At 40.7% G+C, this 17970-nt stretch overlaps 1 protein-coding gene across 1 annotated transcript in view; it reads right to left on the bottom strand.

Annotated features, from left to right (window-relative positions):
• The window catches only part of LOC124788839, a 32441-nt gene extending 14751 nt beyond the window's left edge, over positions 1-17690 (bottom strand). Inside the window, exons 1-3 of the mRNA XM_047256122.1 lie at positions 17511-17690; positions 3618-3929; positions 2743-2753 (exon numbers count right to left, since the gene is read on the bottom strand). Coding sequence (XP_047112078.1) covers positions 2743-2753; positions 3618-3929; positions 17511-17690 — 503 coding nt within the window. The remainder of the gene's footprint in view (positions 1-2742; positions 2754-3617; positions 3930-17510) is intronic.
• Between the last annotated feature and the right edge of the window lie 280 nt (positions 17691-17970).

Below are 17970 nucleotides of genomic sequence, written 5' to 3'. Positions count from 1 at the left end.
CATCATCATCATCATCAGTGACTCTTGCAGTGCTGTGCTCGGGAAACCGAAGAAACGACTTCAACATGTTCGTCACCACAAAAATGCAAACGAATTTCACCTTCTCCAAGAAAACGCAAGGCCTCACACAAGTCTGCGCACTCAAGAGGAGCTCACAAAACTTCATTTGACTGTTCTTCGTCGTCCACACTACAGGCCGTATCTCGCACCTTCCGACTTACAACTGTTTGGCCCAACTAAGGACAGACTGCGGGAGAAGCAGTGCGTGAATGATGGAGAGGTTATTGATGCAGCAAGGCGCTAGCTCCGACGTCCACCAGTAGAGAAATACCATGCGGGCATGCAGACCCCCACAATAAAATGGCGTAAGGCCGTCACATTGACCGAAGATTATGTTGAAAAAAGGGTTTTGTAGCCAAAGCATAGGGAATAATATAGTGTATCAGACTTCTGAATAAAACTACCCTGCTTTCTGAAAAAGATAGGTTGCATTTCTTATTGAACGCCTCTCATATATAGAGCGTGGTCCAAGAAGCGAATAGGAAATAAGCTGATGATTTGTGGTAGAACGAATATGGGGTAATGACACCAGCAGTAGAAACTGGTGTACTGGAGGTAGGACTCGTCATGAGTAACACGGTAGATTAGTGAGTGAGTTCGAGCAATTCAGTAATGCGATTGTTCTCATATCAATCGACAGCAATCTAACTTCAACAACAATAATTCAGGTATACATGCCGATGTCAAAAGCAGATGGACGTACACAAAGAGCATATGAGTGGACTGAACATGTAACTCAGTATGTACACTGAGATGATAATATTATAATAAAGTGGCAACAGGCAGTTTAGTTGATGAAGAATAGCCGTCTTGAAAGAGGCCAACTACAGAAGTTGGACTGACAAACGTAAATATACGGAAAGTAACTGCGAAGATACCTTGGGTAACAGAAGATATATTGCAATAGATCTACGTAATAAGAAAGTATAAAAATTCTGGGGAAAATGCAGTAATGAAAGTGAATAAAGTAATTAGAAAATTTAGGAAAGCCAAGGCGAAATGCCTACACCAAAAGTGTTAAGAAATAGAAAAATATATGGTCGTCGAAACGACAGATCGGCATAACAAAGTCAAAAGAAGTTTCCGCGTAATTAAAGGCGGCGATATTAAGAATGAAGGAGGAATTCCATCCTTAAACGTAGCGGAGACAGTGTATAGGTGGATAGAGAAAGGAGGAGTAGGAATTTTCTGCTCATGTGATAGAAGGATAAATGGAAGTCGATTTAGAAGCCATAGAACATTCAGAGACCGCCTGTAAAGTAACTGGTGCCTCTTTAAACCCCTTAAGGCAAACCATAAACAACATAATAATATAAAAAGGACCAAACTACTTGCTTCAGTTTCCTAAACTGGAAGATGTGTGTAATATTCAAATTTTGACCTTGTACCGAAGAGTAGCTACAGTAACACTATCCTTCTTTTGTGTATATAAGTGGTCCCTAGGCAAAGAGCTATCCGAAACAATTGACCCTATCTACCTACCACCAACAGAACCCTAGTATGAGACCCGTAAATATCCCGTTTTTACTCGTGGCCTTTTGGTATAGTGCTGTCGAACGCGCAACAAGTGGTGCATACTGTCGCATGCATATCTGTACTTGTCACCACACTTATATGTAGAGGAATAATTTTTTGTAGTAAAAAATGATTAAATATTGCCCACATTTTTCCAAGGCTATTTCGACTACGCCGCAGAAGTTTCACTGAAAAAACCCTTTCACATTCTTCATATTCTTTGAGCTCTGAAGAAAGACCTTCGTGGCCGTCGACTTATTTAGGAGGAGGAGATGTGCGCCTGAGTACCATCATGGTTCAATAGACAACCGAAAACATTCCATGAAGGCTTTGGCCGCGTTTGTAAACGTTGAGCAGTGCTGATACTGATGCTGGATAATTATTTCATAATCGCTGGATGTCACGTGTTTCTTACGTGTTTCGTGTATACTCATCTGGAGAATATTAAGTCACGAAGAAGGCTGTATGGGATCGTGTAAATACGACCATTCCAAAACGTAACGTCTTGCTCCATATTGGGAGAAATGAAGGGCTTATTTCAATAGTGGTACAAGTCCACTTTTGTACATTCTCAGATACAGAGTCCTAAAGTTAAATGAGTGCTGAAAAATCTGCAGAAATATTCAAGTATACATACTTATCAACTGCAGATTATTCAGCGCACATTTGTCTTTAGGACTCTGTATCTCAGAATGAACAAAAATGGACTTGTACTACTATTGAAATAAGCCCTTCAAATGTTCTAACAGTAATGGCGATTCTTTTGAAATAATAAACAGTTAACTTAGTTTTCTTCCATATGTCTCATTTTCGTGTGACGACCCCTTATATTTGACGTTGCAGAAAAATGCAATTGAGCGCCATCTCCCGCAGCCGCTTGGCATGTTTTCATACTTGACACTTGTAGAAGAAAGGCCTGGAAAGCAGAACAGGCATCATGGGTAATCTGTTGCGATGTCAGTAGTCGCATTGACCCTCTAGGAACAAAAGAGCGGCTACTATGTATGCCTTGAGAAAAATGCATATAGTGCTAGTATGTTACATTCTTCAGTCAAAATTATTTGGTATGGTACGTTATAACATGTAGATTCAAAATATGTAAGCGGTAAACTTCCATCACTAATCATGGTTTGCTGAAAATTCTATTTCCCTTATAGAGGCGGCCACTTGACTCCATCCTCCCGCATACGTGTTTTTTCGTGCTTCTCGTTTTGATGTTCATGACAGTGTAGCGTGAAGAACTGCATCTAAGGAGTCTTCGCACTGAAGCTCAAAACAACTACTTTAGGTCGTTGTCAAGCTCTAAACGAAGACTTCTCACGCGACACTTAGAAGTTGCTTATCTCACCAGTATATGCATGAAAGGTTCAGCCTATAGTTAATTTACAGAATGACAAAATTTTGTGGCGTCCATGAACGCTGATGTGGTAGCACCGAATCACACACTGTCCCTTGTTAAGAAAGTACTAAACGCACATTAAGAGAGGGTTAATAATGAAACTTTGTGGCAGATTTAAACTGTGTGCCAGACCGAGAGTCGTACTCGGGACGTCTGCCTACGGTGGGCAAGTGCTCTACCGTCTGAGCTGCCGCAGCACGAGTCGCAACCCGTGCTCACAGCTTTACTTCTGCCAGTAATCTCCTACCTTCCAACCTTCACAGAGGCTCTGCTACGAAACGTGGAGGACTAGCACGTAGATGAAGTACTGGCACAAGTAACGCTGTGAGGACGGACTGTGAGTCGTGCTTGGGTAGCTCAGCTGATACAGAAATTGCCCGCGAAAGGAAAATATCCCGAGTTCAAGTTTCAGAACGGCATACATTTTTAACCCGCTAGGATGTTTCGTATCAGTATACACTTTGCACGTTAATGGTGTTTACATAAATCCCAAAAACCTGCTGTTGCCTCGAATATCAGTGCTGAGCTGACAAAGCAGTATCTGCATGGTTTGCACACGATTCGGATAGGATGCAAAGTACTCCGCAGCTACGGATAGTATGAAAAGGGATTCTGGTGAAAGCGGAGGCGTACCTTCAAAGACGCTCGCTGGTAGAGTGATCTGCAGGGCGCGCGATCGCAACAGGCGGTCAGCGCTCTGCACCAGCAGGGCGTCGACCCGCGCCTGCTTCAGGTCTAGATCCCGCGGTAGCTGCTCCTCCAGCTGAGCCTCGGTGTCTGGAAGCGGCGGCGCGTCTGAGGACTCGGTTTCTGCGTCCGCCGGGTCCGGAGCCAGCGACAGGTAGCTGGTGAGCGGCAGCGGGCCGGCCGAGGTCCTCGCGCGCTCCAGTGTCCACAGCGCCTTCAGCTTGAGGCACAACCACAGGTCGGAGTGGCGGCTGCATTCCGTCACCACCTGCATACACCGACACACCACTCTCCTCAATCCATTTGCAAGGAAACATTATAGATACAGTTTCCCGCAGTGATTCGACGGGTTCCAGACGTTTGTAAAGGGCAATGCATTTTCCAGGTGCCACTTCTTCACAATGACAACTGCTTGGCCATTGTAATCTGTTTTATTTTTTTATTAATTCTTTTATTCTCTAGGTAGAGTGGGATGTTTGTCTTAAGACCCGTGCTAAATAATTTCCATCGAAACACCAGTCGGGCTGTTAATGAGATGCCGGCCAGAGTGGCCGTGCGGTTCTAGGCGCTACAGTCTGGAACCGCGAGACCCCTATGGTCGCAGGTTCGAATCCTGCCCCGGGCATTGATGTGTGTGATGTCCTTAGGTTAGTTAGGTTTAAGTAGTTCTAAGTTCTAGGGGACTGATGACCTCAGAAGTTGAGTCCCATAGTGCTCAGAGCCATATGAACCATGTTTTTGTTAATGAGGTGGAGGGTGCCATAGTTGGGAATATTTTGGAGAGGATTGGCCTTCGAACCAAGCGCAACACTCCTCAAAACCAGGGCATGGCTACTATTTTTACACTAATTCTAGGACAAAAAAGTATCAAAGCCAACTGCATGCGTAAGCGTATTTGTCTGATTACAGAATAAAGTCGATCGCTAGCATGACGTATGCAGTTAATCTATGTGTGTGTGGTTGCTGCTTCTGTCCTCACATAGCCTTGCTATTGTCTCTGACCTCACTGGTGCCGCCCTAGACGCATAAAAGTAATGTTTTCGTGACGATATATGTATTATAAATCACAACAGAGTTATCCTATAAGGGTTTTGTTTTTACCGAGTGAGGTACGGATCTGTAAACTCTGTGAAAGTTCTGTTGAATTATTTTAAAACTATACCGTCACACGAAATAGACAGCTGATCAGAAGAGGATTCTGCCTCATTAAACTTGAGTTTTATTCTGTAAGTCCATCGTACAGAACAACGACAAGAGACGCAGTGAAATTTGATAAATGGGGCATTATAATCAATTTTTCATTCTACGATGGAGTGTTCAATGTTTTGCAACGGCCGGAATGACTAACGACTCGCCATCACAACTTTACTTCCACCTGTACTTCTCTCGTACCACCACTCTTCACAGTCCTCCTGTATGTTTAGATGGACTAGAAAGGGCAGTACTGAGAAATGACTTAGTCACAGCGTAGGGGATTTAAAACAATCCTCGTGCCATCACTGAGTGAAATACACATTCTGGGAGCAATATCCTTTCTTATATTGTTCCTGGTCTCGCAAGGTATGCAGGAAAAGTTCTGCGTAGTTTAGAAGGTAGATTAGTACTACTGTTGAAGTGAAGCTGTAGAGATGGGTCGTGAGATGTGCCTAGATATCTCTATCGGTAAGAGTTTGGTCTGTTAAAGGCAATATTTCAGATTCGAGTCATGGTTTAAGTTTGCCTGAAGGTTTAACTTAAAGCGCGTTTAAAATTATTTGCGGGTTTTGACATTTGGCTGACCGGAGGGCGTAGTGACGCCGTTGCCCGTGTAACACCAATGGCGAGCAGGCTTCTCCTATCATCGGTTCTGCTGGTAAAGTGCCCATGTTGCCACACCATGAGTAAACAGTACTACGTGATGTCACGCATTACATGAATCAATGTACGTCATCTCTCGTTAAAGTCGAATTTTCTGGTGTTAAAGTGTTTTGTACTCGTCAGGTTTGTGAACAAGTGTTTCGTGTTGGCATTACATTAATAACAACAGTGCAGTGCATCTGGATACGTCATTTGCAATGAAATTGTCATCCGAGATCATGTTAGCGGGGTGGGAGGATAACGTTCTGCTGCAAAACATTCCTCGGAATTCGACAATAGTAATGTACAAAAAGCTGTACCACTCTGTTGTGATGCATAAAGCTCCAACAATGCAGTGGCGGAAAGCATATATTTTGTTCTGGGAACAAGGAATTGAACCTAGCATGTATAAGGTGAAGTTAATGAAACTTGTACTACTGTACAAGCCAAAACTTCACGCTACCAGGTCGACAGACAGACTGACGGTAAAAGGCATATTTTAATCAGGCTTCCTCCGTATCGTGCTCATTTAAATGGGACTGAGAATGTATCGGCCTAGGTGAAAAGTAAGAAAACAGCAAGACGTTTACGCTCACTGAGGTTGGAACGCTGGCAAAAGAAGCCAATGCAAAATTTGCGCGACAGGACTGGTTTTGAGTTGTCAGCCATACCAAGGACACGGCTGAGGAGAGAGTGATCCATAAAGGACTTTGACAAGTTTCGAGGAATACGTAGCTTCTGTTGTCGCTTCTTTTGTCGAAACATAGCAGAGTTTACAAAAATTCATCTAACTAACATTCTAATGCAGTTGAAATTGCGACAGAATCCTGAAATAGCGTATTACTAAACTTGCAACTGAGTGCGTGCCAGTTTAATAGTTATCGGTATAAAAATAAACGCGTAACGTCTTCACTTATAGTGTTACAAAACCCACAGAAGTTCTCGTTTTACCAGCTAATGACTGCTCTTAATAATTACGTTATTTCATTCAAAAGTCTGTAGTCGCTTGAATATCGCAGTATATGTGGAAGTCTTGCATATTATACACATAGCAAAACGCACTCGTCATTGCGCGCTATCATTTGCCAAAATCTTGTTTCGATATTTCACACCATTTATGAGATACGAGAAGAATTTATGAATATTTCATTCTATTTCTTTTTTTCACTGATTACGAGTTCGTGACGGAGTACTTTATATACACTCCATTTTCTCGCTCCAAGTCTAAAGAATGTTTCAGTATATTTTCTTCATTTAATACACAGAAACATGTAACCTCCACGCATCAAACACGAATTCATAGTGACACCTATTTTTCACTGCAAACTAAGAATTTCTAGCAGTAGTTACCTATTAATGAAATATCACAATAACTTTGGCCATTAACGGAATATTAGGCTTTCCACTATGAAGCTGACTATTATTAAACTTTAAGATGTGCGAGAATGAGAGTTTATTACCGACTGGTTACTATAAGAGCGTTTGAGAAAGATCGTAGCACGCAGTCAAGCGGGCCTGACATTATACTGTGGCCATCTGCTGACGCACCTACCACACGCTGGCAACTACGCTCCCCTCCACTCGCTCCGCACTGAACTGTCGAACTTAAGTGTCATAAATACTGACGACTCAACTTTTTTGTAGTTGGCATTGTTTGCACAGACATGCCACTACTAAAAAATGACTCCGAGCACTATAGACTTAACATCTCAGATCATCAGTTCCCTAGACTTAGAACTACTTAAACCTAGCTAACCTAAGGACATGAGACACATCCAAGCCCCAGGCAGGATTCGAAACTGCAACCGTAGCGGCCGCGCTGTTCCGGACTGAAGCGCCTAGAACCGCTCGGCCACAGTGGCCGGTCGTGCCTCTAGTGATGGTAAAAATTTTGATTGCTCTAGAGAAGTACTAATTAAGTAGATAGTGATATTAATGTGTGCAGGGCCTTACTTATCAGTGTAACGCTATATACATTTACTTAGCCCCCATGAACCATAGACCTTGCCGTCGGTGGGGAGGCTTGCGTGCCTCAGCGATACAGATGGCCGTACCGTAGGTACAACCACAACGGAGGGGTATCTGTTGAGAGGCCAGACAAACGTGTGGTTCCTGAAGAGGGGCAGCAGCCTTTTCAGTAGTTGCAAGGGCAACAGGCTGGATGATTGACTGATCTGGCCTTGTAACAATAACTAAAACGGCCTTGCTGTGCTGGTACTGCGAACGGCTGAAAGCAAGGGGAAACTACGGCCGTAATTTTTCCCGAGGGTATGCAGCTTTACTGTATGATTAAATGATGATGGCGTCCTCTTGGGTAAAATATTCCGGAGGTAAAATAGTCCCCCATTCGGATCTCCGGGCGGGGACTACTCAAGAGGATGTCGTTAGCAGGAGAAAGAAAACTGGCGTTCTGCGGATCGGAGCGTGGAATGTCAGATCCCTTAATCGGGCAGGTAACTTAGAAAATTTAAAAAGGGAAATGGATACTTAAAGTTAGATATTGTGGGAATTAGTGAAGTTCGGTGCAGGAGGAACAAGACTTCTAGTCAGGTGACTACAGGGTTATAAACACAAAGTCAAATAGGGGTAATGCAGCAGTAGGTTTAATAATGAATAGGAAAATAGGAATGCGGGTAAGCTACTACAAACAGCATAGTGAACGCATTATTGTGGCCAAGATAGATACGGAGCCCACACTTACTACAGTAGTACAAGTTTATATGCCAACTAGCTCTGCAGATGAAGAAATTGAAGAAATGTATGATGAAATAAAAGAAATTATTCAGATAGTGAAGGGAGACGAAAATTTAATAGTCATGGGTGACTGGAATTCGAGTGTAGGAAAAGGGAGAGAAGGAAACGTAGTAGGTGAATATGGATTGGGGCTAAGAAACGAAAGAGGAAGCCGCCTGATAGAATTTTGCACAGAGCACAACTTAATCATAGCTAACACTTGGTTTAAGAATCATGTTAGGAGGTTGTATACGTGGAAGAACCCTGGAGATACTAAAAGGTATCAGATAGATTATATAATGGTAAGACAGAGATTTAGGAACCAGGTTTTAAACTGTAAGACATTTCCAGGGGAAGATGTGGACTCTGACCACAATCTATTGGTTGTGACCTGTAGATTAAAACTGAAGAAACTGCAAAAAGGTGGGAATTTAAGGAGATGGGACCTGGATAAACTGAATGAACCAAAGGTTGTACAGAGTTTCAGGGAGACCATAAGGGAACAATTGAAAGGAATGGGGGAAAGAAATACAGTAGAAGAAGAATGGGTAGCTCTGTGGGATGAAGTAGTGAAGGCAGCAGACGATCAAGTAGGTAAAAAGAAGAGAGTTAGTAGAAATCCTTGGGTAACAGAAGAAATATTGAATTTAATTGATGAAAGGAGAAAATATAAAAATGCAGTAAATGAAGCAGGCAAAAAGGAATACAAACGTCTCAAAAATGAGATCGACAGGAAGTGCAAAATGGCTAAGCAGGGATGGCTAGAGGACAAATGTAAGGATGTAGAGGCCTATCTCACTAGGGGTAAGATAGATACTGCCTACAGGAAAATTAAAGAGACCTTTGGAGATAAGAGAACCACATGTATGAACATCAAGAGATCAGATGGAAACCCAGTTCTAAGCAAAGAAGGGAAAGCAGAAAGGTGGAAGGAGTATATAGAGGGTCTATACAAGGGCGATGCACTTGAGGACAATATTATGGAAATGGAAGAGGATGTAAATGAAGATGAAATGGGAGATACGATACTGTGTGAAGAGTTTGACAGAGCACTGAAGGACCTGAGCCGAAACAAGGCCCCCGGAGTAGACAACATTCCATTGGAACTACTGACGGCCTTGGGAGAGGCAGTCCTGACAAAACTCTACCATCTGGTGAGCAAGATGTATGAGACAGGCGAAATACCCTCAGACTTCAAGATGAATATAATAATTCCAATCCTAAAGAAAGCAGGTGTTGACAGATGTGAAAATTACCGAACAATCAGTTTAATAAGCCACAGCTGCAAAGTACTAAGACGAATTCTTTACAGACGAATGGAAAAACTAGTAGAAGCCGACCTCGGGGAAGATCAGTTTGGATTCCGTAGAAATACTGGAACACGTGAGGCAATACTGACCTTACGACTTATCTTAGAAGAAAGATTAAGGAAAGGCAAACCTACGTTCTAGCATTTGTAGACTTAGAGAAAGCTTTTGACAATGTTGACTGGAATACTCTCTTTCAAATTCTAAAGGTGGCAGGGGTAAAATACAGGGAGAGAAAGGCTATTTACAACTTGTACAGAAACCAGAAGGCAGTTATAAGAGTTGAGGGACATGAAAGGGAAGCAGTGGTTGGGAAGGGAGTAAGACAGGGTTGTAGCCTCTCCCCGATGTTATTCAATCTCTATATTGAGCAAGCAGTAAAGGAAACAAAAGAAAAATTTGGAGTAGGTATTAAAATCCATGGAGAAGAAATAAAAACTTTGTGGTTCGCCGATGACATTGTAATTCTGTCAGAGACAGCAAAGGAATTGGAAGAACAGTTGAACGGAATGGATGGTGTCTTGAAGGGAGGATATAAGATGAACATCAACAAAAGCAAAACGAGGATAATGGAATGTAGTCGAGTTAAGTCGGGTGATGCTGAGGGTATTAGATTAGGAAATGAGACACTTAAAGTAGTAAAGGAGTTTTGCTATTTGGGGAGCAAAATAACTGATGATGGACGAAGTAGAGAGGATATAAAATGTAGACTGGCGATGGCAAGGAATGCGTTTCTGAAGAAGAGAAATTTGTTAACATCGAGTATAGATTTAAGTGTCAGGAAGTTATTTCTGAAAGTATTTGTATGGAGTGTAGCCATGTATGGAAGTGAAACATGGACGATAAATAGTTTGGACAAGAAGAGAATAGAAGCTTTTGAAATGTGGTGCTACAGAAGAATGCTGAAGATTAGTTGGGTAGATCACATAACTAATGAGGAAATATTGAATAGGATTGGGGAGAACTTGACCAGAAGAAGGGATCGGTTAGTAGGACATGTTCTCAGGCATCAAGGGATCACCAATTTAGTATTGGAAGGCAGCGTGGAGGGTAAAAATCATAGGGGGAGACCAAGAGATGAATACACTAAGCAGATTCAGAAGGGTGTAGGTTGCAGTAGGTACTGGGAGATGAAGAAGCTTGCACAGGATAGAGTAGCATGGAGAGCTGCATCATACCAGTCTCAGGACTGCAGACCACAACAACAACAACAACAGCCTCTGAAATGATGCATTGCCTATCAACATTCATGTCGCCATTCAACGACATCAATACGCGTAATGGAGATGCAACATTAAGTGCCTTGTTTTCATAAACATTAATTGCAAATCTGAATAACATATATGGTCTACTCTCACAAAAACATATACAAGCAGCCAGACTACGGTTTAAGGTTCAAAATGGCTCTGAGCACTATGGGACTTAACTTCTGAGGTCATCAATCACCTAGAACTTAGAATTACTTAAACCTAACTGACCTAAGGACATCACACACGTCCATGCCCGAGGCAGGATTCGAACCTGCGACCGTAGCGGTACCGTTAGGCAACAAAGTTGCATGTGCTTGGAAACTCCGTACAGAAAACGCAACAAACTTAACATTTGTGGATCATGAAATATTGTTTTGCCATTTAAGGGACAAAAATCACAAGACAGATTTATGATTCGTAATTTCAGTGATGGAGGTCATTATTCTGGTTATGTAGATGACCTAATAATATATTTCTTATTGTACTCTACTTCAGGCGCCATTACAGTAAACGCCACACGATTTACAACCCGTATAACTAGGTAGGAATGATCATCAAAATAAAATAAGAGAAATCAGAACTCGAACAGAAAGGTTTAGGTGTGCGTTTTTCCCGCGCGCTGTTCGGGAGTGGAATGGTAGAGAGATAGTAGGATTGTGGTTCTGCCAAGCACTTAAATGTGAATTGCAGAGTAATCGTGTAGATGTAGATGTACATCTGCCAGATCGCCACAAAGAAAATGGTTTCAACTGAGAATCAGCCAAACCCCCGATTCCTTCAAGAATCTACCTCCAATTGATGAAATATCTTGAAACTAGTTGTTGCTTTACAAATAAGTTAATGTCTAAAATATTTTACTTTATGAAAGTAATCGAGAAGAAGTTAGAGAAGATTTGAAGTTATGTTTAAATTCTGTTGGAATTCGCTAAGTGCTTTCATTATCTAACACTGATTGACTGTAGTTGGTGTACTTCGTCCTCCTCTTCGAGAAAAAAATTTGTTTTCCATGCATGTCAAAGTTTATGGCGTCATATCTCCCGAATTATGTGTCGTAAAATAATTTAATTTTGCCGGTTAATGCAGTGAAATGTGCGAATACCATGTGCAACATATGTCGCGCATTAAGTAGTAATAAAGAATTAATAAACTAAAATGTTATGCCTGACATAGAAGTTTCACAGTACGGAGAGTGAGAATACGTAAGCAATAAACGTTTGTCTCTCCACTGTTTTGCGGAGTGCGTCAGCGAGGAAATGTTAGAAGGGATTTGAAATTATGTTTAAAGTTTGTTTCAAGTCATTCTGAGCTCTCATTCTCAAGTACTACTTGAATGTCTGGTTATTTATGCTTCGTGTTCTCTCTTGAAACTGTTTCAATACATCTTCACAATTTCTAACAGTAACAGTTGTGCTAAACCTTTAATGTAAGATTATGCCTCTGAGCAGCCATTTGACATTTGCCATCAAATGGTAATTAATAATGTATTTCTGGTTTATGGATGCATTATGGTTTCCAGCAATACTTATCCACCATATTCCTACAAATTTTACTTTTTGTTTTTGTTTTGTGGATGGTCATTAGTCCTCTGAGTGGATTGATATTATTCGCCAGTATTTTCTATACTGAGCCAATCTTTTCATTTCAGAGTAAGAAGCACTTGCGCCATGCATTCTAGCAATGACGGAGATGAATAAATTTACCAGTTTGAGGTAACAGACCCTGGTTCGAAACGACCAATTATGGAATTATAAGCGAAAATCGTTCTTACAGCTTTCACAGCGGCCATCCTCTACGAAAACTTTTTACTTTCCATACTTTGGGTCGAGGTAATATAGACAAAAATAAGAAAAATTGTTCATTAAACATGAGCTCTAAAGTGCGTGCAGTAAGAGCTATAATCACTTGTTCAATACAAGAGAAGTGTTTCGCAGTAAAAAATGTGAGCAAGTGCTTAGAGCTCTTGAGGTATACTCCTTACAGGCCATGATTAACCGACATTTTTTTTATTATTTTGGCCCATACTACCTCCAGTACAAATATGGAAAGCAAAGAATTTGCATTTCAAGCTGCCAACTTTCAGAGGTATCACAACAATTTTCCCTTGTAGTTTTGGATTCCATCGTTTCAAGATCCCTTACGTCATATTGATACATTTACTCTTCTCCAGCGTCCCTGAATGTTCTAACATCATCACGGAATTACCCTGTATGTTTCACTGCTGCTTACATATTCGTTAAAATTTTTTTACAAGCACTGGGAGCAATAACAGAGCCTATTATCAGATGAAGAAGGTGAACTGAATGAGATCTTTTCTGAATGCGAGGGTGGCTCAGCCTGTTGTCTGTTTCATACTGATATATTTAAAAGTCTCGTCTGATAACGAATAATGTGCGTGAGCACATTTTTCCGGAGTACTAAATTCTAACAGTTTAAGAAGCACTAGCGTTGTATGATGAGTACAAGTTCATCTCACGCTCAGCTGTGAGCTAATTTGATGACTTTTCAGCAAAATTGAAAGACAGGTGACTCCAACGAGGCAGAGAATGAATCAAAGGAAAATTAGACCCCAAAGAGTTTCAAAGTATAGCTTTTCTTTGTACCTTTCCTGCACCGTGCATGTGAGTTGCAGATGATTCAAAAATCAGCGCTGTTATCTTGTTATGCAGTCACTTTCCATAATATTGTAAATATCTCACTCGGCGACACCATGTGGCAGTATTAGTAAAGGTTTACAATGTGCAGCTTGTTCGAGACACCAAGACATTGTACTTTCGTTTCGGCATTTGTAATGAATCTTGCTTCCTCATAACTTTCATACTTCAACTTGGATGTTTGATTGCGTATAAATTTCGGCTTCACTTGAGTTAACTTTTGTAAGTAAATTATATAAGCAACATCTAAAGATTACTTTGTATTTACTTTATCACCAAACTACCATTTTTCTAATGATATAATTTTATTTTTCATATCGAGCCACTTAGCAACATCGATTTTGAACCGCGAAAGTTAGTAAGAATAACTGTTAACTTAAACGAGTCAAAAACCAGTCTACAGTAAAAGTTATATTATTGTACTTTAATTTGCATGTAAACAAAATTTTTGTTTTCATTTATAACTTTTCTAATTTTACTATCAATAATTCGGTCAACAATTATACAAAGAAGGGAAACTTTTTATACGGTCAATATCTGCAACTTTCATTATTAATTATTAGGCGCTAAAATATTTTTATGAATAATTATTTTCAGAAAAAATTATGTAAATTGTACTGAAAAAGTAATTTCAGTTAAAACAGTGATAATAAAATTAATCTGAACCACATCCTACTCTAGAGGGGAGCAATGTACGTAATACTTGTAGAAATTTTAGGCACCAAGCGCGCTGCAATAGTTTCACTTGTCGAGATTGGGCAATATAACGATCAAGTTGTTTTTGTGTATTATTGAAATGTTGCATAACGTGTTTGTATAAAATGTGGTGTTGTACAAAGTAGCTAGAACTTATTTATAAATACTGGCGTCGTCAAAAAATAATATTGTTCCAACGGCTTTTATTGAAACAAAAATCTGTCAAGTGGAAAACGTAAACAGGAACGGACACCCTAGACAATGAGACTGCCATAGCAAGATAAGTAACGTATCTGCTAATGTAATGGTTCTGTCCTTAGGAAATTATGTAAACGGTGACAACACTAGAATAGCTAGTTCGACATAAGGTATTTTGATAGTAAGGAATGCGTAACATTACGTATTGCAAACTCCCACTTTGTTTAAGAGTAAAATGGGGGGAAAAGTAAAACTTATGACCGAAAATTACTGGTATTCGATAGTAATTGAATAACGCTAAACGTTTGACCATTTGCATCGTCAATAGATGTCATAGAAAATTACAGACACAGGTACTTCTTGGTTAGTACCAAAGGATACATAAATGTAAAACGGTACGGCATATAATAACGAGTCAAATGTCTCAGCAGTGTCTGGTGATAGGCAAATTTAATAAAATGCATGAAATAAAACTGTTCCAATTTTTTTCGTAGACCGTATATATTTTTTTAGTTAAACAATTAAAGCACTGTAACTAATTTCGGTTGCTTTCCACAGTCATCTTCGGAGAATACAAACCGTTAAAAATTGGTGAATATGCAATAAAATTGTCATCAGCAACTGCAATCCTGCAATTACATGCATTCGTTTTGTGGCCCAACAAGACAATGACACTATGTAGCTGCAAATTTTATCATGAGCAAACCAGGTTGTAAACGATAAGCTCGCAAAACGACGGTAATAAGGAAGGCGAATTCCTTTTGTCTACTTACCACGCGATAGCAGAAGTAAGCAACATTTCTTACCAAATATAAACGACGAACCACCACTGATAATGGAACATATGAATACATAATGCTCGTCGTATGGATAATGTACAATAACTTTTAACTATATTTTGCAAATCATACTACTCCTATTACCGTTTCTAACACCAATATTTGAAATGCTTACAGTGCCAAGAGAATGAATCGACATTTAAGGTTATTTTATCAACAGATGATATTTTGGGATTACATGGTTGTACAGTAAAATATGTTTCAAAGAAATTTCTGTCCATTCAACTCATGACTGTTTTGTTGTTCCTTTTACGTTATCTGTTTCGAACACTGTGCACATCATCAAATAACCACAATTTGCAAATCATCAGATGGCCACATTCGATTTAATGATCGACAGCTAATTGTTTAGTACCATGACGTCCAAAAGTGAGCAACAAATTTGAATTGAAATGTATCCAAAATCTAATTTTTGTGTTCAGCCTCTACAGCGTGCATCTGCTTATGGTGACGCGCTTACAGTAAACGTTCGTGACTGGGATGGTGAACAAAAAAAGAATATAGTTGCATCAACGCCACATTTCGAGGTACACGGGATATGCAACTTTCTGGAAGTCGTAGGGAATGTTTTTACTGCAAGCACATAGAACAAACTTGATTAATCTCCCGTGCCTCAATCTGTAAAAACGGAATCCTTATAGGATCGTTTTATTGCCCGTCCGTGTGTCTGTCTGTCTGTCTGTCCGTCGGTTAAGAAACCTTTTTATCAGTAACAAGTAGAGGTATAAAGTTCAAATTTAGTGCCTTGGTAGTCTAAAAAGTTAAAGGTTCTAAGTCAATTCATTGAAATATGTGACTATTTATGCCACATATTTTGACTGTCGAAAACCCACTCATCAAAACGTCTAGTGTGCTTCCCTTTAAAGCAGATTCATGAACATTGACAAGACACAAGGTTTCATAGCACAAGTAAAGGAAAAAATTCGAAAATTCATAATTCGTAATAATGTAACACGAAAAAATATTTTTTTTATGTCTATGTTTGTCGGCCCTTCTGCTAACACTCTTTCAGTGAGGAACAGTTTGGCGTATCAAGTTCAAATGTCTGTCATATAGCAAGGTCAATGTTCTCTTGGCGGTGAAGCAATTTTAAGCTTCTAAATAAATGTAACCAAAATATAGGGCCATTTATGTCACATATTTTGAGACTCTAAAATTCACTTGTCAAAAACTATACGGTACTTGCCGTTACCAAGAATCATGAAATTTGACAAGAAATAATTTTTCGCAGTGGAAGTACAGAGAAAAATACGAAATTAGAAATTTGTGACTATATCACACGAAAAAATATTTGTTTGTCATTTGTTAGCCGACTTCAAACTTGAAATTAAAAATTAAAACATTCTCGGACGTTTTGGAGTCCCTGGGACCTGTATCTTGCTAGTATTACTGCCGTTAACAGGTAAAGATCGTCAATATCGTCAACTGCGGAGTGGACAAATAATTTTGCACTGAACTCTCAGTGCATGAGCCATACTCTTATCAGGCTAACTTTTTTGATTTATTTTAAAATTGAGTTTGTTCTCGATTTTCAGATCGTTTCCTTATCAAATATGTTTCAATTAAGGAGTAGTTCAGTATTGGACATCATGGTACAATATACAGCCTACAGGTGATAACTGCGATGCGGCCGTCACACAATAAACAAATCGTTTGAAACTACTAAACGAAATGTCAGAATTATTAAAGTACTTGAAAACATGCTACACGCCTCTGCACGGGAGCACTTGGAAACCAAATTTTATTTCAGTTAATAACGATCCAGAGTGTGAATTTTAATTTTATAAGACCTAGAATCCCTTGAAGATTTCCTCCACAGACGGGGGTGAAAGTATGTTCTCAACGAATTTTTTTCGATCAATGTGCAATAGCACAGAATATCATGAGTGACGCACTGCTGGCCGTAAATGTTTGCATTATACACTCGAAACGAAACTCTGTCCGAACAGGTCTCGGTAGATCCAACATCACCGACCGACCACCGTGTCATCCTCACTGACGGATGCCATTGGATGTAGATATGGCCGCTCTACCGGCCGTTGTCAGTTTTGTGATTGGGGCCGCTACTTCTCTATCAAATACATCCTCAATTATCCTCACTAGGGCTGAGTGCACCCCCTTGCCAGCAACGCCCGGTAGCCTCGGACGGTCACCAGTTCAAGGGCTAGCCAAGCCCAACAGCGCTCAACATCGGTGATCTGACGGGAAGCGGTATCGCCCCTGAAGCAAGGCCGTTGACACATTCTACAAGGTGTTCTAAAAATAACCCACCAATTTTTCTGTTAGCAACTGCCGAACAAATATTTAGTAACAGACTTTCATAAGGGTTTTTACCATACCTTGTACATTAGCCTGAGCTCTGGACCAAACCACGAATCGATGGCATTATTTTCATTCTGCTCCGGATCCTCTTCGTGCTGTGCTAAAGCAGCGCTGGGCTGCAGCACTAGGAAGAGGAGCAGCCACAGTGTGGCAGTCCGCAACGCCCTCGTGTCAGAGGCGTGATGCGGGGGCGGCATGGCAGCAGCCAGCAGCTCGCTGTCAGTTTTGTGGTCCGAAGCCGCGGCTCTGAGGAGGGCAGCGGCGCGTGACGCGTGTCGCAGCACAGTGCGACTCGCCGCCGCCGCCGCCGCCCCTTTTATACAATGAGCCAATTTGGCGGCCACCGTCGCTTTCCAGAGCGTAACGCAGAGCAGAGCGGTGCGGTACGGAGGCCGTCGTCTCGCTATCAGGACGGTCTTCCGGGCCTACGGAACTAACGGGATTTTCTCTGGGATGGCACCGCTCCTGCGATATGAC

The sequence above is a fragment of the Schistocerca piceifrons genome, chromosome 3, assembly GCF_021461385.2.
Source record: "Schistocerca piceifrons isolate TAMUIC-IGC-003096 chromosome 3, iqSchPice1.1, whole genome shotgun sequence".
In the NCBI taxonomy this organism is placed as follows: domain Eukaryota; kingdom Metazoa; phylum Arthropoda; class Insecta; order Orthoptera; family Acrididae; genus Schistocerca; species Schistocerca piceifrons.
This window is presented reverse-complemented; position numbering and strand designations above follow the sequence as displayed.